The sequence below is a fragment of the Pelobates fuscus genome, chromosome 12 (genome assembly GCF_036172605.1).
Source record: "Pelobates fuscus isolate aPelFus1 chromosome 12, aPelFus1.pri, whole genome shotgun sequence".
Lineage (NCBI taxonomy): Eukaryota > Metazoa > Chordata > Amphibia > Anura > Pelobatidae > Pelobates > Pelobates fuscus.
Genome location: NC_086328.1, coordinates 11,434,555 through 11,457,286, shown reverse-complemented (window position 1 = coordinate 11,457,286; position 22,732 = coordinate 11,434,555). Strand labels below are relative to the sequence as shown.

Genomic DNA, 22,732 nt, shown 5'->3' with positions numbered 1-22,732 from the left:
AGCCCGAATATAGCTTGTATGTCCTTCAGCAGGGCTTTAATATCTGCCTGGGTTGAAGGGGCAGTAAAACCACAGGATCATCCCTCTCAAATTCGTCGGCTGAGGATTAGGTCTCTGGGCACCATCTTGTACTGAGTAGACCATGGAGTTTGGCAGAGCAGCGCCCCTATGTCTCACGAGCCCGGGTCATCTTGGTGTTTTTTCGATTTATTCCCCATCGCCTATCAACTTTCCCAGTCCCGATTGAAGGGTATATCTGTTCAGAATGTTGGTCAAAGTCCCCTGTATTTTGTCACTCTCACGGAGCACACTAGAAACGCTGCTCTGACCCTAGTTTTTTACTTAACTAATAGCCCCTTTTATTAGTATTTTCTCAATCCAAAACCAACTTTTGAGATTAAACCAGTTCTGCAATCTCATCTGGTTTCATCAACGACACACACAGCTCAAGAGGAGAAACTGGCTTAGTACAGTTGATGTTGGCCTGGTCTCTTATTGAATGCCAAGCACAGCACACTAAGAGTCAGAGAACCCCCTTTGCTGTTATTTTTCTTTGTTGCCAAACTAAGATATTTCCTTAATATGGTCACTAGTGGGAAATTCTCCAGTGAAGAACACTGAAAAAGATTAGCATAAATGTTCGTTTATTCTCTTGTCAGATGGGCCTGATTTTATAAAGATATCGCCCCCTTCCTGTTGTCTCTGTGAGAATAAAAGTGGGGGTGAGTAGATCGATCTAGTGATAGCTTGTTTCCGCATGTTGGTGTCATCAGGAGGTCTAACACTAGAAGATATATCTCTTTCCCTGGTGGTAACCGTGGAGTAATTGAAAGAGCCGTGGTGGCCTTACTCCTTCAGTGGTCTCTGAATTATACACTCATAGGAAGTATATTTTCAGTAGTATTAGTCGGGTAGATGCTTGATGACTATAATTCAGGTAATATAATTTACCATAGAAAAGGGGACGCCAGAGTTTGATTGCAAGCTCTGAAGGTCACTTCCATCATAGTGTTGAGTACATAGTAGCACATGGGAGATAGAATGTAAATGCTGGATATGTCTTGTGCGTGTTCCAGTGATGCAGCAAGCATTGTACATCTTAGAATGTTGACACGCTTGATGGTTTTCTAATAACGTCTTCCTAGGAGGTAAAGCGTTAACTGGTTATGTGCCAGGACAGAAAACCACAACTTGCTCTACAAAGCCCCCTGGTGCTGATAGGAGTTAGGTGCACTATGGGGGATGAGGGAGAGAGCTGCTTGGTAGGATCTGCTAACTGAAAGCAGACGAAACCTTGGCACTCGCTGCAGGATGTGGTACTGAGCACATCCAGCAAGTTGCCAGCTTTGTCTCCCTGGGTGTGAAAACCCTCACAGCAACATAGCCGGTCCATTAACCCCTACAGCCGAGGTTCTCAGAGGCCACGAGATTACACTTATGAAACCTTCATAATGTCAGTTCACAGCTCTGTTATAGCCAGGAACCTGCAGTTCCCTCTATCTGCCTATCATTGCCCCCCTGCTGCCAGATCCATTGCAAACCTCGCTGGCTACGAAGGGGTTAACTGTATGTCATTGCCGTGTGCCAGGATATGTGATAGTTTCAGTGTCCCTATAATTCTGGTTCCCCTTGCTATTCGTAAGGTATAGCTGTACAGACACCGTTTTCTATGTATAACAGCGTCACCTTCTGTCACCTCGTCTCTTAAAGCGGCCGCATGTTCTGTGAAGGCTGCATTCTCTCTCCTGACCTGTGATCTGGGCTGTGCCCCAGGCGAGAACCAGCGGGATATTACCTTGGATTTAGCGCACACCGACAGTAAAATAATAGCTCTCCTCGCTCAATTTACTTTGACATTTCAGAAGGTTTTGCATGGGGGGTTGTATTGGCTTTTATCAGAATGCTCTTTGTAAATATAGGATAGCTGGGTCACGGATTGCTTTGTAACCCTTTAACGACTACTGCTGCTGCACCGTCTTTTGGTGTTAACAGGATTTTACACTGAGTGCCAGAGGGGTGAGACGCACATTGCTTCCTTCTGTACTTGGCACCTTGCTTGCAATTACAGACGTTAACCATCACACTGCCAGTCGTGTTAGCAGTGTGTTACTGGGTTACCCATCTCACTGCTTTTGTGATCAAATCAATGTATTACCAGTTTAACCAATGCATTGTATTGTCAGTGTAACCATTGCACTGCCAGTATGATCAGATTAATGTATTGCCAGTGTAACCAATTGCTCTGCCACTGGTGCTACTAGTTTATCCGTCACACTACCAGTAGAGTTAGCCGTATGTTACTGGTTTGTCTATCTCACTGCCTGTATGATCAACAACATCTTACCAGTTTAACCGTTACACTACCAGTAAGGTCTACAATGCATTGTATTGCCAGTTTAACCATAGCACTGCCTGTATGATCATATTAATGTATTGCCAGTTTAACCATTGCGCTGCCAGTACGATCAGATTAATTTATTGCCAGTTTAACCATTGCCCTGCCAGTATGATCAGATTAATGTATTGCCAGTTTAACCATTGCGCTGCCAGTATGATCAGATTAATTTATTGCCAGTTTAACCATTGTGCTGCCAGTATGATCAGATTAATGTATTGCCAGTTTAACCATTGCGCTGCCAGTATAATCAGATTAATGTATTGCCAGTTTAACCATTGTGCTGCCAGTGTAGTCAGTATTGCATTAACAATTTAACCATTACACTGCCAGTATAGTCCATTGGATATTGACATTTTAACCATTACACTGCCAGTATGGTCCATTGGATATTGACATTTTAACCATTATTCTTCCTTTGTGGTCAGCCGGCCCTATCCCAGTTTAACTGTTACACTGCCAGAGATGTTATCAGTGTAATCATTTTACCATCTCACTGTCCGTATGGTGAGGAGAATATTATAAGGCGGCAGAATGCACATTAAGATCCGTCTGTGTGTGTAGATTGATAAATTTGTGGTACGCGTGTTACCCCCATATTTTATCCATTCTCAGATCTCCTTTCAGTGGGGGCCAGGATTTCAATGTGCCAGCAATGATTCTTACCAGAAATTCAATGGATGACATTCCCTCTCCTCCTCCCCATGCTATTCTCAATCCCAGCACCCTAATACTGTAGGCTGGGGGAAGGGGGGTGATGTCTTTTCTCACTTCTCTCTCCGTCTCTCACTTGCTGGATCCGGGGCACAGACACCACACTGCACAGCAGTTGCCTGCCCCAGAGACCATTACATGACCCTCCCACAGTGTGTTAATATTTCCCCCGTTTCCAGAATATTAAAAAAAAAAAATGTTATCCCCAAATCTCAATATTTTTCCTTTTATTTACTTAAAAATGGGAAAAAAAAATCATAACCAATAAAATAATAGGTACTTTCTCCCTGGCAACAAGAGATTCCCCCCCCCCCCCCCCTTTCCTCTTTATTTATCTCCCCCTTCAAATCCTAAGCGCCATGCCCTATTAGAATTGTGCACTGACCCTCGCCCTTGACATTCAAATTACTCAATGAAGAGGTTGGGAAGGGGGGGCGAGAGAGGTGGACAGGGCTGACTGGGTTTGTGAGAAGATCAGTGAACTACTGATTCTAAAAACAAGGAGTCTTAAAGCGATGAACACACCCTCTGCCCCTCCCTCACTATTCTCTCTCTCTCTCTCTCTCTCTCTCTTTTTTGTAATTATTTGCATTTCTGGGCTGGGAGACTGAAAACACGGAAGAACCCACAGCAGCAGATAGTAAGCTTGAGGAGCCTGAGTCAGTTTTCTTCTCTAATCAGCTCACACACATACAGAGAAAGTGCTCCTCTGTTACCCCTTTTACTTATAACCAGACCCCCTACTCCCCGTCACCTTCCTGCACACTATGGGACTGTAAAATTGTATTTATTTATTTATTCTTCTTTGACGAAAAAAAAACATAATCATGTTTGGATTAAAACCACCTCTTTACTACTTACCAGGTAAGGACCATCATCTCCCTTTATAATATTTTTAATGTATTTATTTATTTGTTATTGCATGGGTTTTCTGTGTTTTTTGTTACATTTTGTCATTTAATTTTTTTATTTTTTTTAAATTGGAGTTTGTTGTTATTTGGTGGGCAGCTTGGTTGACGAAGACCGTGCCTGGCAGTTGCCTCTTAACCTTGATACGTGTTAAAGAGGTCCTTCTTAGATCTGTTCTACTTAGTGGGAATTAGCATTTCCCTGCGAATCAAGATATCCGGCTTCTGCTAAATCCTCTGATGTTGCCTGTCCTCTCTTTGTCTGGTGTGAAGTGCAGAGTGTTGTTTTATTTATCAGTTAAAGGCACGCTCACTTAAGGAAAGCAAGGTTGAATTAGCTAGTCAGGGGGTGTGATTGTTACCTTTCCTCCAGCAAAGGTAAAAATATTGCATTAATTGAATGAGCAAACTCCTCTCACAAATAGAATGGGCTGATAGTGGCGGTCCCTGAGAGTGTCTTGTCATTGCTGTTAATCCATTTCTTTCCTTTTCTTTCCATTCTCTCTTAATGCACTGAGGATTTGTGAGGTCTGCCACTGGGAGGTGTATGATAGTTGAGCTCTGTGACATGTGCTTAACCCTCTGCTAACATGTTTGTTGCTGTGGCCTGACATGACATTTAACTCTGTTAGTCCAATATACATCTTTGCGCTTTTTTTTTTGTTTAGTTTTTTTCTCGTTCTGTTATCACTGATCGAGGACTTGTAATGACTTCGCGTCTACAACTTTATGTCTAGTTCTCTTGCGATTTGTAAATAATATGGAATGAGATTAATTGAAGGTGCCAACATGATCTGTAGCGCTGTCTAAGTGTATAGTTTGCATTGCCTCTGCAAATGTCATCGAGGAGGAAGTATATACTGTATAATGTGAACGTATTGTGAGTGACAATTTAATTTTCTAGGCTAAAGTTCTGGGTTTTTGTTTTTTTTCTTATTGCCTTAAAATAAAACGATGATTTGCTTGTCTTGTCTTGCTGCTGGCTGTGAATATCCAGAGATGCCTTATACGTAATCGTGGAGGTTTTTGATAAGGGTAGATAGACCAATGATGACCTTATGTAGAACCTGTCCGTTAAAGTCCTAATGGGGACCTTGGGCCAGTCACCGTCATGGCTCAGATTTGCTGGGTCATTGACCAGGTTTTAAAAACATGAAATTAGCAATTCACTAATTGTGACCATTTTGACATCTTAGACCCAACAATTAGGTGGTTTCTGGATAATTTAGCCCTATATGTTGCAAAGGAAAACTGTATGATAGGAATATGTTTTAAAGACCCTTTGGAGAATTATTTTTAAGACAAAATGACACCTGTCAGTTTATCGTGATGTGCCAAATCGTTTATTTTACCTGCCACGCATTTGCCCATTTTAACATTGCTAGATCTCGATGGCAGGAACTGCCTGTGAAATTTTTTTTAGGCACAAAAATATATTTGCATGAGACATTATTAGATATCTCTAGCTTCATAAATCCAAGGGTTTTGACAAGAACAAGCAATGGCGGTATTTCTTATATTTGCCCCAAGCTATCCTGTTTTGCAACTGTTCTCCATATTTAGACTTCATTTCTTTATCTCATTCAGTTGCAATTAATTCTGTAAGAAATGTAAGATTGGGTTTTGTTTTTATTTATTTTTTTTGTTTTGTTTTTTTAATGCGTGCTGTTTGTTTCCGAAGATGTGTAGTTAAGTGGACTCTCGGTGACTTTTTGTGGACACTTTATATACCTTTTTGTTCTACGAAAGGGAAAAAAAGATATGATGGTTTTTTTTTACTCTGAAATAAGAGTTTCAGTTTTGTATGTGGTGGGTTTCATGGGACAGATGCACTCTTGATCTTTCAAATGCCTCCTTTATCCGGAAATGTCTGTTACAAGCAGACAGTGTGGTTAGTAGCATATACAAACCCTTTCCTCACAATATCTTTCCCACGAATGTAACTCTTGCATGTTCAAATTAACTTTATTTTTTACTTCTAAAATAACTTTTTCCCATAATTTCGGTTTGCTTCTTCTTTTCGTTTCCTAATTTAAAGTATCACCACTCTGCACATTATTTTTCCGTCTCATAGAGCTACGGAACCTGCAAACGCTCGTTTTTTTTTAGAAAGGAATTGGCTTCAATAACTGTTTTTAGTTTTCTTTCTGTGCGGTGAACCCCCCTTCCCTTTCCCCATTTCATTTTCTTCCCTGCCCACTCCCCCCGAAAAACACCTCGACAAGGCAGCCTGTTCTAGACAACTTGAAATAGCAGTATTTTCAAGGCTTTTTTTTTTTTTGTTTTATTTATTGATCCTCCTTGCATCATTTAATTTGAGGGACACAGAAAATGTAATATTACAGCATTGTTTTGAAAGCTACCAGTCACAAAATGTACCTTAATAAATGTCCTAAACATGTACCACTGTCATTTTAACAAGCTAGGTGAGATTGTGAAATATGTTGTACACATTGTTATTGTGCAAGTTCTTGCAGGATTATAGAATTATAAAGTTAGCTGAATATTGCTTCTGAATGCAAAATTAATAAACCAACAAACTTGAACGACGAAAGTGTAAATTCAAAATGTATTCCTAATATTAGGCCAAATATTAACCGTGTCTGTATTTGTCTACGTGTTGTGTATGTCTGTGCAACAGATACTGAAACTGGATTAAAGAAGCCAAAGCGGTTGAGATGACAGTACTTTGGGTCAGGCCAATTTAGATTGTAAGAGCTGTTTTGAGGCCTGTATCTTTTATGTTCTTTACTTCATGGGTTGGCTATTAAAGTCCTAATGGGGACCGTGGGCCAGTCACCATCATGGGTCAGAGGAGATGGGTCATTGACCAGGTTTTAAAAACATGAAATTGACAATTCACTAATTGTGACCATTTCGACATCACTTTGACCCAACAATTAGGTGCAATGGATATTTGTTGTACTGTAGAAAAACCGCATATCTTTCAAAAGCATCTCTGTCTGCCCTACTGTATCACCTCTTCCTGTTGATGGTGCATGTCCAGTGCATCTGCTACTTTATACAGTAGAGAAGCTGGACTCTTGACTTTGTTTAAATGAACGTACAGTGCAATACAGAGCATGCTGGGATAAAATGTGGGATTCGGATTAAGTGCCCCCAAAGTCTAGGAGCCTTAGTTTATACAGAAAGTCACATGACTACATGGTAGTCACATGATCATGTTTTAAAGTATCCAGCTACGAGCTGCCATTAGTATGGTTCGAGAGGAGGCAAATTGTGCTTCCCCCCCTATTTTGGAATACAACTCTCATTCTTATTGGAGTAGGAATTCAATAACTCCTGGAGAGGAGGTGGATTAGAAGCAGCCGTTCAGTTAGAGATTTTACTACGACTACAAGGCAAATAAGAGAGTGCTTAATAAAGATGCTTATAGACGTACTTGAAAACCAGAATAATCTGAATGTACCTTTCCTGGTTAAATACGTTGTTGTTGTTAATATTATTAATATTATTATTATTATATTGAGTGTAAAATTGGTCTTTGATATCCAGAGAGTTCACAAGTCTTGGACAGTCTTTATTGATAATGATTAACTTTTTTTGGGGGCTGACAGATGGTTCGTTGATTAATACTAGCAAGTCTGTGTGTTATCCAGTATAGTTAACCCACTGAATATCAATAACGTGCGCAATGCACGGTCTTGGCAGCCGAAGGGTTAATGCCAATTATGACCCAGGTTCGTCTATTCTTCCTATTTCCTGTCATCGTGAGGTTGTCACTTTCACTTTGCTTAGTTCTACCCTTTGGTCATAAAGGCTTTTTTTTTTTTTTAAAACCATCTTGGGGTATGTCCCGAAAACTGGCTATTTCCAGGAGCTATATAATGGTGTGGTTTCAACTGGCTGTACGGAGCTGTAGTAATGTATGGCAGTAAAAAACATGAGTATAATGATCACTCTACATTAACACAAGCATGTTAGTGATCATTCATGTGTTACAGTACCACCAGTGCTCAAGCAGGGGATGTTCTAGCTGTGCTCTTTGCAAGCGTTACAGCAATGGATTGTTGGATTTTCAGCGTGGTATAGCAGGTCCGGGACGACGGCTTCCAAGAGGGCGAGTCTCAGCCGATCCTGCACCCACATTTCATGTCAATGTTTCTCCCTTTATCTCTCCTGTGTAAACACTGGGACTGAGATTGTGAGAGCTGGCCTGTCCCAAGACTTGTATTCACTACCTAAAATGGAAATGCTGTCCCTTTTACACAGCTGGGAGAGTATTTTATGAGTGTCTCTACCACTATCTCAAATCTAGTGCCACTAATATCTTTAATGGGGGGGTGGGGGCGCATCTTAGCAATGAATTACTATGTAGAACCTCTCATACGTAGGATATGTAGAATGTTACCATATTCATCACAGGTTAATGACTTCATACCAGAAGCCTGTGAGTCTTACATACTACAGGGCAATACATTTCATGTGCTGCCCATCGTGGATATGATCTGTGTCCAGGAATCGTGGTTGTTGCTGCAAGGAATCGCACGCTGAGAAGCCAACAGGTAGCTGTCCAATCAATCAATCAATCACATGATCAGATCAATAGCGACAATGTGTAGGAGCCATATTGTGCCTAACTACGACTGCCTATTCCGTTTCAGCTCCAGCTCTGTTTAAATACATCCCCACGTTTGTAATACCGCAATCTTTTCATCACATCCATGTTGGGCCTGAATTCAGTGGAAATGGGTTAATGTGACCTACACAGGGTTAATCTGCTGAGAACCCCATCCTATGAAGTCATGGTTTTCCTTCATGGCTGTGTCACTCCACTCCCACACATGTGCATACACACCCTGTGTCAGCGAAACTCTTCCTTCACTAGTCTCCTGGCATTCGAGGGGTTAACCCTTTCCGGGATTTCGCGTTCCCATAAATATTATGACATTGGGAGGAAAGGTCTGGAAACAAAACCCCATACCAAAAGAGAAATGTGGAGAGGCTCATTTACTAAACATTGATTATGTCATAGCCAAGATTCAGAGTTAACACTAGAATAGATTAGAAGGGGAAAAGCCCTTTAACTCTGCTTTGGCAGGCCCACTGTCCTAAATATACTTAATTATAATTTGCATCTTATTTATCAAAATGTATAAGGTGATACACTATCTTGTGTCTCTCACACTGTCTGTGTGTATATATTGCCTGTAAATAAGGCAAAATAAAAGCATCTGTTAGAGAAAGCAACATTTGTTGCCTCTGGTCGATAGCCTTAGATTTCTATTCCCACCAACATTCACTCTCGCCCATCTTTCCACATCAGTTAGTCCAATACGGCCCCCACGAAACTGCGTGTCACACACACGTGCGTCCCTGCTGAGTGGCTCAGGACAGGGCACCATGTGACCAGCCGGGAGACGTCTTGCTGTTTCAGTAATGCTTTTGTATTCTGCTGTTATTATTATTACTGACATTTATAATGCGCCAACATATCCCGAAGCATTTTGGAACTGGAGGCATTTAAATGCTGAATTGTTTGATGTGGTCCAGATACTACTGATAAGTGCCCTACATTTTTCAGTTTGTTTTAAAAGAACACTTCATACACCTAAAGCACTTAGGTATGTGTCCTCTGCTGTTCAATTTACATTAAAGGGATTTTATAGTGTTAGGAATACAAATCTGTATACCTAACACTATAGTGGCCTCTGGTCCCAACCTCCCCCTCTTCGAACATAAGGGTTAAAAAAAAAAAAAACAAGAACTTTATTTACTCAACTAGTTCCAGGGCCGATGCCTCCTGGCACTGGGTCGGCACTCCGTCGCTCTGATGCCATTTGATGGGGTGACCTAATGAGCATTTGAGGCAAGCGCATTAGGCCCTCCCCATAGGAAAGCATTGCTACAATGCTTTATTATGAGGATTTTGCTGATGCTTATTGTCCTCATGCGCCTCTAGTGGCTGTCTGAGAGAGAACCACTTGAGGCTGTCTTAGTCCTACAATGTAAATATTGCAGTTTTTCAAACAATTGCATTGTTTTACATTGCAGGACTAAGTGGGACAGGGACGCGGCACCCAAATTACTTCAATGAGATGAAGTGGTCTGGGTGCCTGTAGTGTCCCTTTAATTACAGATATCAATAGAAAGTGCCAGTTTTATAAATTAACATTGTTACTCCCCATGGCTGTCAATTAGTCAACAGGTCCTGTTACTTCCTGGTTTGTTTATATCAGTGGAGATAAACTCAAGAGGCAGCAATTGCCCAGAGCACCTACCTTGCAAAGACTTCTCATTGAGCTGCATTGGGAAGTCTGTGATTGGACAGCCGCAGTAAGTCTGGGCTGGGGAAGAAGGGGAGGGTTTGCAAAGGCTGCAGACAAGAGAACTGTTTCTAAATAGATTTTAGAAGCTGTTTTTAATTTTGGCAGTGGAGTGTCCCTTTGGCAGTGGAGTGTTAGGTAATCGCACAAAAGAGTCAGACTAATGAGTGATACAATATACATATATTGGATTAAATCATGTATAATAAAAAGTGTAGATTAGAATATTAAACACAATAAGTGAACTTTTTATTCTGCATCTTTAATGAATGTGAACCCTGAAATCACTCTCTGTATTAATGCACATCCATACAACTCCCATTACCTTCTGGGCTGTGTGTATGAAATGTGCTTTCAACTAAAATGGGATTTATTCACTAAATACAGAATTGACTAACTGCAATTTTTTTAGCAGGAGACTAGTAGAAAAACAGTTTGGAAAACCCATGCCTGTTACCTGTAAAGTCCAGGTTAGTGAATACACCCCACTTTGATTCACTCAGTGAACTCACTGAATTATTATTTTCACACATGACAGAGGTTAATGTTGTTAACCCTTTTCAGGAATACACATTGATAGATTAGATAAATACAGGTTAGAGGTCAAATGGTGCCAGGGGTCAAAAGATGAATAGAAAGGTCACCTTTTGGCCAGTGGGTTCATATCAATCTTCAAATGTCCATTTTCTGTCTAAAGTGCAGAATTCCTGGTTTGGATTGGAGCTATGTCCGCTACAGTGTAATTTTACATCAAGCAGTGGGACAGACTTTATTTTAATTTTTTTATATATAAATGGGCTTTCAGTTTGTATGCTTTCTTTCACTGCACATTGTTAAAAGGGGCGAACAGCCGTCTACTGCTGTCCCTGACCGCATCTAAGGCGTTAAACAGACACTTATTAATCCAAAACTTGCCTGGAGTTAATGAAGTGAAATTATGTTTTTCCCTGTAAATGCGGCATAATACATAAATCTGGGAAAGCATCTGATCTTCTAGGAGGGGACATTGTTTCTCAGTAACAGACTCCTGATATATGGGATCAAAATGCTAACCGTTTGGCACTTTTGTGCATTGCAACCCCTGTCAAGCTTAGCCATAGATTCAATGATATGCCATATTGAGCTAGTCCTCTTAAGTGTTTTGGTGCGAGAGGGAATGGATATATACTTGTTAGCAAATAAAGGACTAGACCCCATGGCTGCTGTTTTAAATATGCAAAACTTTGCAAATCAATTTTGCTTAAAAAGGGGTTAAAAGAAACGGCTCTTGTTATTCCGCTCTCCGTGACGACAACTCCTACCCCGTTCTGCCATCAGCAATGTGATTACCATTATTATTTAATGGTAAGATGTTATCATCGCGTGAGATTATACAGCATATGAGCTCTCAACTACCCAGGGGTAGAAATTGCTCTGCAGCCTTTAGAGCTGGCACCTCACAGGCAGGGCACGCTGGATAGCTCTTTTACAGCTACCTGGGGCTGTTTTCAAAGGAGAATGGCTCTTTCTTGAAAGGCTTGAAAAGAGCAAAGGGAGGCGGTAATGAGAGGCTGTGATCTGCTGCGTATCAAAGTGCTGTGTTTTTTTTTCATTCTTCACCGAGTCTTTATTCCTTACCGGCTCCCCAAGGTCTGATTTTCCCCCCTTTGAATAGATGGAATGGGCAGCCCGCTGCTCAGATTGCATCTCATTCACTATCATTTTGTGTCATTTAGACAGCAAGATCGCTACATGGGGAGGGAAAGAGACGACTTGTTTGTGGTTCCTCTGATGTGTTATATGAGGGATCTTGGCCTAACTGAGGACTCCTGAAACGTTAGAAGCTTATGACCACCCCCTTTCCTCAACTAGCGTGTTGGCTAATGCATTACCATGTCCTATAAGCCTTTGGGAAACACAGAGATGCTAGTGACAGATTTCTAAATTTCTGCATTTTTTCCCTCCCTGTTTCATTACAAACCAGTGTTGATCCTTTTCACTAGGCTGGTGAATGAAGAGCAGGAAAAGGTTTTCTCTTGCTGAGGCGTTATAATGCAAAGCAGTAAGAGAAACAAAAACATTTAAAGCAAACAAGGTTTCCGAACAGCGATGAATTGGACAGCTCTCTCCTCTACTTTAATTATTGAAGACAAGTACATTCAGGATGATATGTTTATAGGTTACGTGCAATTTGTATGAGAACTTCAGTCCTTTGTTCAGGTCATGTAGACCACCTAAGTTTGCACTCTAGGTCTGCACTGCCAGAAACTCATCACCTATCCGACTTCGCTCCTGTGTTTCCACAGCCATCTTGTATCACTCTTGGGAAAGTTTAGTTCTAAATGGGCTGCATGACGCAGGCTTTATAGTGTGAGGTGAGACATTGGGTGGTGAAAGGTTTGGGGTTATCTCTGCTATGAAATACAATTTTAATATAAATATATTCGTTTAACATGTGAAGGAGAAAATGATAATACGTGGCACTGCACTCTAAGCAGGGGAACATTGCTGGTAACGTTCTGAACAAAAATAAAACAAAATACTTTTTTTGATGTAGAACCAGTGCTCAGCAAGCCATGTGATAACCAAGGCACAGCATCAAGGTATTAATTAACTAATTAACGGTCTGCATATTTAAGTCGGTGTCCAACCAGCCCTTTCCACAGTTTGCTGGTTGTTATTTTGTTTTGTTTTGTTTTTTGTAGACATTGCTGTGTATTGAAGTAGGCAGAACTTGAGAAAGCTCTAGGAAACAAAACGAAGACAGATGTGCGAAGTTGTCTTGAAGAGAGCACTTATCAAGCCATGGTATTTTAACTACATAGAGAACAGTGAACTGCTCGAGTCGACATACTTTAAGATTAGGTATAACATTGTGCCTCCATCTAATCAAGTAACGCGTGAAATGCTAAGGATTAGCCTTGAGGAATTCCATTACACTGTAGCCCTCACAACTTCCCGAAATTCTGCTAACGACGTTCTGATAGCATCTTCTTGCATGGATGGTGCAACCTGGGTATCCGAAAATTGTGCCTTTGGAAGGTTAATAATATTTACTACCTTGATATATTTTAAATATCAGCTGTGACATTTTAATTGGAGTAACAGCTCAGCTCTTGGTCTGTGTCACAGAATCCCTCCATGTATTCCTCAATCCATTTTTATCCCACAATCTAATTTTTAAGTTTAACTTTGAGGTCGACGTTACAATATATCAGCTCAGATTCCAAAAGCAGACAATTACTTTGGTGATAATGTCCGTATTCAGAATTGACTATTATTTCAGCATGTTATAGAAAAAAAAAAAAAATGAGTTGGCAGAAAGGGCAGTTGAAAATACATAAGAAACAGTGATAATGTGATTTCTCTAATAACAATACGGCATCCCCCGCCCCTTTCCCCTCCACCCACCAGACTCCCCCATCCTTTATCCTCTTGTGATGTTGGGTGTCTTAGGAGCTTAGAGATACTGCCTTAATGCTCTGTCACACTCCATCCTTTGCTGTCTCTGCAGTAATTAGTCTGCAGAGCTAAACCCCCTCTGTACTTTATATCTCCCTCCCCTCTTCTATTTGCTGGAAAAGCAAGCAGCGGTTGACACCGTTTCCATAACAACCAAATTTGGGAGTATCAAGGACGGAAGCCTAATCCGGTGCCAGCAGTATGACAGAAGTGGCAAGGCTTTAGCACCCACAAGCCTACTGGGCTTCACACAGTCAATAATTGATGGAGAGAGACCTGTTGATTTCCAGTGTCTTGGAATTGTGCTTTATTGCCTCATCTTGGTCCCCTCTATGTGAGAACAATACTTAGTGATGGTAACCTGCCTTACAACGCTGACCCATGTCAAACCTCAGAGCTCATCAATGTGCCAAATGTCATATGTACTGGGCGTAGTTTAAGGTGCATTGGGGCATCAATTAACTGTTTTAAAGATTTGGATATCGATTATATAAAATAAAATTGTGTGTCAATGTCCATCTTTCACCTGTTAACACTGTGCATGCCATTGTAGCTCTTTGCAGCTAGTTTGGCCCACCACTGGCACTCAAAGCGTTACCTTTCTCAAACACAGGAAAGTTTTTAATCTTTCACCCAAACATTAGAATGGCAGTGAAGAGGATCAGTCTCTTGGATAAGCTGGTTGACAAGACCAGGATAAGCCTGTAAATTCCCCAGTCTTATGCTGTTCTAAATGGCACACAGAGTGTAAGCTCTGCAGGTCAGGAGATCCTGTTTTACAGCATTCACTCAGCACAGTGCAGAGTATTCTGTTAGACAGCCAGCTTGCTGCACACACATTAAGCCATCAGCATGCAGGCAGAGTCCCATCCGCTGAACATGCAAACGCAGCTCTCTCGAAACCTGAGCTTTATATTTAACATGCTAATCCCTGTCTGACCGAAGCAGAGTGTCAGGGGAATAGCTTTCCCGGTTTTACCATGCTAATATTATTTGGCATTTCAGCAGCTCTGTGCAAAGCAAATTGCATAAGAAGGCTCTTTCCCCAGGAGTCGGGAAAATAATATTCTGATCTGATTTATGGATTAACTGTGATGCCCTGAATGGAGAGAGCAGCACAGGCAGGGGGGGGCTTGGTCTGATCTTGCCTTCATTTAGTGCTGGCTCTTCATAAAGCCAAAACATGTGAGATATGTATGGTATGCAATAAATATAAAATAAAGGCAGATAGAAATAAAGGCACATGCAATGCCCTAACACTGGTGTTATTAGATACCCACTCAAAATTTTACTATCAATATCTGATACAATGACACCAACGGATCTCAAATTCTTACATTTCTCACAGACACCTGGCTGGGTTTCATTCTGTCCTAACCTCCTGATCACTTGGTGGATATTTACTTTACTGGACATTCTGGAGAACGGACCACACAACTGCCAAAATAACTAGATAGGAATAAACCTTGTCATTTATCCAGCTTTGCTGTGTTGGCTTATTAGTTGCCATTTCCTTCTTAATTCTTCACAATTTTCATTGTAGTGAATAAGCCCCATTTGGTCTCTGTTTCTTCATGGTCTCCCCATGAATCGGCCTACTTTATTGGATTAAGGAGGCACGTGTTGTCACAGGGAGTAGATGTCCTGTAATCAGTTTTGCTCTATAGATAATAAGTATTGTATCAGAGATATCCTTGTCTATCTGATGTCTAAGCCTGTATTATTGTTGTGTATTGTTAGTTTGTTCTGTACATTAAGGCCTGCAAATCACTACACAGGTCTCCTTTATGGCCTTCCTGCCCAGTATTCACTGTGCTGACTGTATTATTATTTTATTATTTATATAGCGCCATCACATTCCGTAGCGCTGTACAATGGGTGGACTAATAGACATGTAAATGTAACCAGACAACTGGACGTACAGGAACAGAGAAGTGTAGGACTCTGCTCAATGAGCTTACATTCTAGAGGGAGTGGGGTATAGTGACACAAAAGGTAAAAGTAGGGGTACGAAGTAGGTTGTTAGAAAAGCATTCACTGAGGGCTTAGTGGGTAATTTTTTACAGTTGCAGGAGAGGAGTCATGGGGTGTGGGGGATAAAAACCTGCTAACAGTTCAATTGATATGCTTTCTTGAAGTATTGCCTGATGCTCCCTAGTGAAAGATGACAACAGCAAGCCATGTGCCTGCAATTGTACAGTGCTGTCATATTAATGTTACTGAGCTGCTGGCTTCCCCTCTCTCTCCATCTCTACCTGGGAATGCTATGTGATGAACTGAATTGTTTTTGTGTTTTTTTTTTTTTTTTTACCCATGGCCTCCTTAACATGATCTTGTTGACTCAAACAGCTGGGCTGCGTCTTTGTTCTGTGTGTAGAGCTGTGTTCTAGTCTACTCTCTTTAATGCCGGGTCACAGTGTGGTCCCAACTAATGGTAAGAAACAAGAGATTTGTTGTACAGATTAAACATGTGATAACAGATAAGGATCACCCAGGCCTTCAAACCTGCCCTATCTCTGCTTTACTTGAAGTCCCTCTGATCCTGTACTTGTATCAGATCCTTGTGTTCTGTTATGGGTAGCCATCTACAAGTTCATGCTTTGGCTGTCTGCCTTGAACCAATCTATATACTGCATAAGACTGTTTAAATCCAACATACTCCACTGTTTTACAGCCGCCTGTCACTTATCAGATACTGTCACAGTGTGCCTTTCCTGTACACATAGTGTGTGTGTGTGTGTGTGTGTGTCAGTTGGACAGAGGTGACTGACACATTCTAAGCGGATCTCCCACTGTTTGTTTTAATGACTGAAGCGCATATTGTATCTTTGCTTACTATGAAGTGTTACAATAACACTGTGTACGAGGAACCACTCAGCTTCCTCATGGCTTCTTCCATCTGACTGAGCTCTTAACTAACGTACATAAACAAATATTCACACACACGCGATATAGTCAGCTCTCCTACACTATAAACAATATTAGCAAGCATTAGATGTGTGCTCTAGCAGAAGGACAGATCATAGAATGGGGAATTCCTGTTGTTTGTGATGTCACTATAAGGGTAAACTGTGCAAGCAGGGCGGATTATATGTCATATAGCGAATTTCAAATTTAAGGCCAAAGTAGCCGAGGTAAAAGCACAGCTAATTTGGGAAGGTTTTGTGGTTTGAAATTCACTTTGAATTCTCCCTTTTGTGAATAACGTGGATAGTGTCACGGATATTGAATGAATATGTGTATGTGTATAGACAGTATTATTGTATTACTGGCTTGGGATATATGGTGAGGCGTGGGTTTACAGCTGATGTAGAATCCAGGGGATCAATCGTTCATTCACCACTGTATTGTGTATATGGATTGTGGTTAAATGTGCCATTTGTAGGCAAACCTTTTTAACCCTGGGTAGTGCCACGGTTTATCTTTTTTTGACTGGTGATTTTCACTTAGATGAGAATTCAGGTGATAGTGACATTTGGAACAAAAAGCCTTGTTCATTAATTAATCTTCAATGTTTTGTTTATAACTGTTTGCTCTTATTTCTTTTAACCTGTAGTAAAGCAGAGAAATGAACTGCAACTCACAGAAACCCTTTTTTATGCCCAAATAATGCACTGCGAACGGGCTAATCAAAACAGTACTTTAGAAAAGTTAAGTGAACTGAGGCAGTTCCTGATTACCGGTACCTACCACTTCTGCTTTAGGTTGTCTCTTAGCCTGCAACGATGCCTCACATCATCATCCATGCCCAATGTATCGTTTCAGTGACCAGAGTCATTCCGAGCTCGATTGGAAAGATGTGTCTGTCCTACGTATCCACAAACACACTTTCTGGGGGTGCAGGAATGACCCAGAAACTTTACTTTAACCCCTTAAGGGCACATGACATGTGTGACCTGTCATGATTCCCTTTTATTCCAGAAGTTTGATCCTTAAGGGGTTAAACACCCTGTTCTGAGGGTCAGTGCCATTTCGTGCTTCTGCTTACCGACGAGTGTTTTTGTTATTGTCTTTTAATTTCTTTGTTAATGACGCTTGATGTTGTGGTTCTAATTTTTCGACTTGGCCATTTGTTATTGTGTACCTCTGAATTCCCTTAACCTCCGTTTAGGCTCTCTCTAACGCCTCTCTTGGTAACAAGTTGCTGTTTTATTTCTCACTGCTGATTACTGACCTATTCCCCGACAGTTAGGGATAAGCAGGATATTTCGGATACTAATTGCACAAGCCTGGGGTAAGGCAGAAAATTAGGAAATGTCTGATGGGAGTTTAATATATTTACTGTTGTAAAATATTGATTTTGTATAAATATTTTAATACATTGCCATATAATGAGTATAGTGTCTTTTAAACTCTAAACAGAGGGTTACCGGGATCCGTCTGGCTAATGATTGGCATCCGGATGAGATTGGCACCATTAATACAGCCACCTGCCCCTACCCTGCTTGTCCGTCTGCCCATCTTTAAAACCACAGTGATCTTGGGTAGTTCTGCTTAATCTCACGTTGTGGTACTGTATTTGTATTGGTGTCTCTGTGAATTTATACAGTCTGAATGTGCATAGTGTGAGTGCATTAAAGCCTGTCGGGGCTGAGAAGATGCGATAAATCATCCTGTCACGGTGCCTCGCAGAGAATAACCAAGTGAAAAGGGTAATGTCGTAATTAGTGTTTGCTGGTGACTGCAAATACCTGCACCTTAATGATGTCACATAATTTAATGAACCGTTAGCTCATCTGTGACATGCTAAAGTGTTGAGATTCACTGTGGCAGACAAGGGGTTAACGAAGCAGGATAGATAGGGTATATGTGGCTATCTGGAAACGTAGATAGGTAGATGTCGTGGTAGATAGAGCAATAGTGAGATACATTTTGATTTATAGACAGATGCTGTGATTGACAGAGATATAAAAAGATAGATGGATAAAAAGTGGTTTGATTGATGGGTCTTTATTATTTTTGGAGGTTTTGTAGGATGCTGGACTCCTGTCTCTGAATTGGTCCTCAGCCAGCTGATACTGCAGGCCTCTCTGCTGGACAAAATGGGTATTGCATTTTATTGCAGACCCCTCCAGCTACTGTATGGAAGGTTGGCTCATAGAGAGGGATCCCAGAACATCAACGACCCCAGAAAAGGTGGGAACCCAACTTGGTTTGGTAAAAGACATTCTGGGCCGTATTGCCTGATCTTATGTTCCAGTCTTATTAATGGCAAGTCCTGGCAGAGCAGTTGGTAGGACTAGGACAGGTCCATTTAATACCCACCCACACTAGGGATGTCCATCGGGCTGTCCTACTTCACATAATGAAAGGATGACATCTGTAGAAGGCAGCTGCTCCTGGAAGTTTTTTTTCCACTTTCAGAGCAGGATGTACTGTCATTAATAGTATAATTTGGTAATTATCACTACACAGCAGAAGAGAGTCTAATTGCCAGGTAGATTTTTTTTTTCTCCCCTTCCTTTTTACTACCTGTTTGTAGATGAAGGGGAAGTGCCTTTCTCTGGCTCGGTAATTCATCTCCCGTATTATTTTGTTTTGCATTTTGCTACATTTCTTGATATGTCTGCTTGGAGCAGCTCTTTTCCCCCTCCCACATGCCTGTGTAATGCTCGGCTGGGAGAATTCGTACCTCATTAGTGGCTAATGTATGGAAACCAAATGTTGCTGCCCTGCAAGACCATCTGGCAGTGAAAGAGTTAACACTAATGGCATGACCCCTTCATGTTATATTAAATGATGCTTTATACCACGTTTCATTATTTTATATTATACTCTCAATAGATGCATCAGGTTGGTTTTACCTTTGTAGACTGTGAGGGTCTGACAGCCTTTGGGATAGGATGTAGATTGGTGCATTGGGCTTTGTAGGCAAAAAATAAAAATGGGGGGGGAACTGTGGCTTGCTCTAGGGTGGTCGAGCACCATGGGGAAAGTAGCTCACTAAATCTGGCGTGTCTGACTTCGCCATCATTGCCCTGGAATAGTCCCTTTTATTGTTAACTTACTCTGAAAATCTGCCCTTAAAATAGACAGAGGATGTTTGGTCGCACAATAGGTGCCAGTGATTTAGGTAATTGGGAGCAGCTGTAGGAGGCATTAGACAGAATTGCTTCCTGTGTCCACTTACTAAGGAATCTGCGGTCTATCCATGCCCAATCCTGGGTGAACAAATAGCTAGCTGGCACCGTGGTATTCTGTCCTTGGGCAGTCAATCAATATAATATGAAATAGGTTGACAGCAGTAACATTGCTAAGTGCTTCCCTTATAGTGTTTGGATGAACTTTATTTTACCATTGGTGGTGTGGGGGGGGGGGGGGGGGGAGGGTCATTACCAGAGGGACAAGCAATTCTCTTAAGGGTAAATAGCCGACAAGCAAGCGGCTAGCAGAAAATGACAACTGCACCATGTCAAGCCTTGTAGGCAGGAGAGGAATGTGTCTGACCTGTCCCATTAAAAAACAATCTAAGTAACCATTGGGAGGGGAAGGGTTAAGTCCCTGGGAGAGAGCTGCGAAGTGGCTGGCGCCTGTGGCTTGATTTAAAGCGAGAGATAATGTTAGCACAGTCTGCAGACTGGATTCCTGCACAGACATAGGCTGTGCTTCCTGGATCCTGTTTGATGTGTGGGAAGCATTACTGCGATGAACAGGGACCCCTGGCCCCTCCGAGTGCTAGAGCCACATAGTATGAAACTCTCAGTGCTTCCTTGGCAGAAAGTCACCCGGGTACAGAGTGCTGGTGCCTGTGGGGTGGGCAAACACCTCATCTTGGCAATAAAACTACTGTGAATTATCTGCTGCAGACAATAGACGTTGTAAAAAGTGCAAGTATAAAGGAAAGTGCTAAAATTGGAGCAGTCACCGTGGAAACCCATAGTGTTCGAGTTTAAACACGCTGCCCATGATCATTAGATATATATGATGTGTGGGGCTGCGTGCTCCATTAATATGGGATTTTAATTGGAGGTTTATTACTCTCAGGGAAATTAAGTGTCTTTTTCCCACACTGTAATAAAATCTGAGAAAGAGATGCACATGGCTTTCTGTTGCCTGCAGTGTGGAGTTTGATGTGCTCTTTGGGTTAATGGGAGTACCTGGTTCAGTTATAATGCACCTAGTGTGTGTGTGTGTCCCAAGCCTGGTACCGTTATCACTGTCCTCTTCCTGCGGTGACATGACATAAACCCCATCATGCAGGTTTCTCCACACATGGCTGCTGGTGCTTCAGTACAGAGATTTTACAACTCTGTGCATCTTCAGCCGTGGCACAGTACCACATCCATCTCACTGGCTGCACGATTGATATTAAGAATTGTAGTTCCATTTGTTGCGCTCTCTGTACGCCAGTCACTGTTTATGGAAAGTAGACCTACATATTTACCTGGGAAGAGTCTCTCACAAGCTCATGGAGTCACAGATACACTTTCACCTATTTAGCCTTCTTGTCATGGAGACTGGGACTGATTTTACAGGTATTTTGTATTTGTTATTTTATGGATATACTTAACCTTCCTGGATATTCTCACTGGAGATCTGCTCTTGGGACCTACTGTCCTTTTGTATTGGTTATTTCTTAAACTACTCTTAGTTTTCCAACTTCCCATTTCAATTATTTAGCATATTAATAATGCATTTTTTAAAGACAATTTAATTAACATGGTATGTCTCTTTGCTCTCCTCCCTTTTCCAAATTCAAATATAAAATGTTCGTTTTATCTGGTATTTACATTTTACAGCCCCTCGGTGTGTGGAGTCACTACTTTACACTATAGAAGCTTGTAAAAACCACCCCACCTTATTAAACACCCATCCACTTATTTTAATATAACGTATCCTAAGTCGCTTTAAGACTGTTAATCTCGCCCATAAGACAGTGACCCCATCAGTTCATCTGATTAGCCTTAAAAGGGATCCTGTGTGCATTAATACAAATACGTGAGTCTGTTTAGGTGCATTGTCAGCATTCAAAGTAAAAGATTCAAAGAGAAGAACACAAAATATTGTAACTAAAAGTGTGAAAAAGTGTGAAAAAGCATAATAAAAATCTAATTTAAAGTGAACATATCCTTAATTTAAAAATATAAACTGCTTGGCCTGACGGGAAGAATGCAGTGTGTAAAGATGTGTTTGTCTCGGAGGGCAGACAGTTCACTTGTCAGTAAGCCGTTCATTGAAGAGGGAGTAGAGCCCTTCCATGTCTTAGAGTTCATTGAACATGGAGTGGTTTCAAGCGATGTTGTAACCAATGTGCTCAATGTCGGTCTATAGGAAGTTGATGTAATTGTGGTAAGGCTGGAAAAATGTGTGGGTGCAGGTCTTTCCTTGGCATTTGGCAAAGGAAAATTACGTTTGGTGGGAGAGGTACAAGTTTGGACCCTCTGTTTTGTTTGTGTTTTTAATCCATAATGTTTATTTATTTTTTAAATCTATTGTGTATTATTATTATTATATATATATTTTTTAATCCATTGTGTATTATTATTTTTGTGGCACAGCTGTTACCTCAGTGGCCAGTGTATGGTTTTGCGTGCGTGCATCCTTGTTAACACAGATTAGGATAAATTCTACAGTGAAAGGCCCAGCAAACCTGAAGGGCTATGCTGCTATGAACAATATCCTCACTGAGGTTCACACAGTTGGGGCATTCTCCTAAAGGGAAGTGTAGGCTACATGAAGCAAACTTGGAATATTCCCAGTATGATTCTAATGATTTATAATACAAAGTCAAGATGGTGTGTCCATTATTGGTTTTTAAATAATATTTTCAGTAAATCTGAATGGCTCGCTGCTCAATCATATTTTGTTAGTTTTCAGTGGTTTTTTTTAGTATAAGGTTTGAAGTACAATGATCCAATTCCCAAGGAACTTTGACCTTACCAATGAGACATGTTGTGCTTGGAAGCTTTAGTAACAGTTTGCCGCAGACTGCCCTGGCACTGATCAGATTTAATCCTTTACCGTCTGACATCTGCGTGAGTGCGATC

The 22,732-nt window shown here is 41.1% G+C and overlaps 1 protein-coding gene across 5 annotated transcripts in view; it reads left to right on the top strand.

The window, feature by feature from the left end:
* The window catches only part of GSE1 (Gse1 coiled-coil protein), a 330,654-nt gene that overhangs the window by 239,643 nt on the left and 68,279 nt on the right, over positions 1–22,732 (top strand). For 2 of the 5 annotated variants that reach the window (XM_063437945.1, XM_063437941.1), the window contains exon 1: positions 3,719–3,973. The exons of the other annotated variants lie outside the window; for them this stretch is intronic. In XM_063437945.1, coding sequence (XP_063294015.1) covers positions 3,937–3,973 — 37 coding nt within the window. In that variant the 5' untranslated portion in view covers positions 3,719–3,936. Of the gene's footprint in view, positions 1–3,718; positions 3,974–22,732 lie in introns of those variants that run through there. 5 annotated transcript variants of the gene reach the window in all.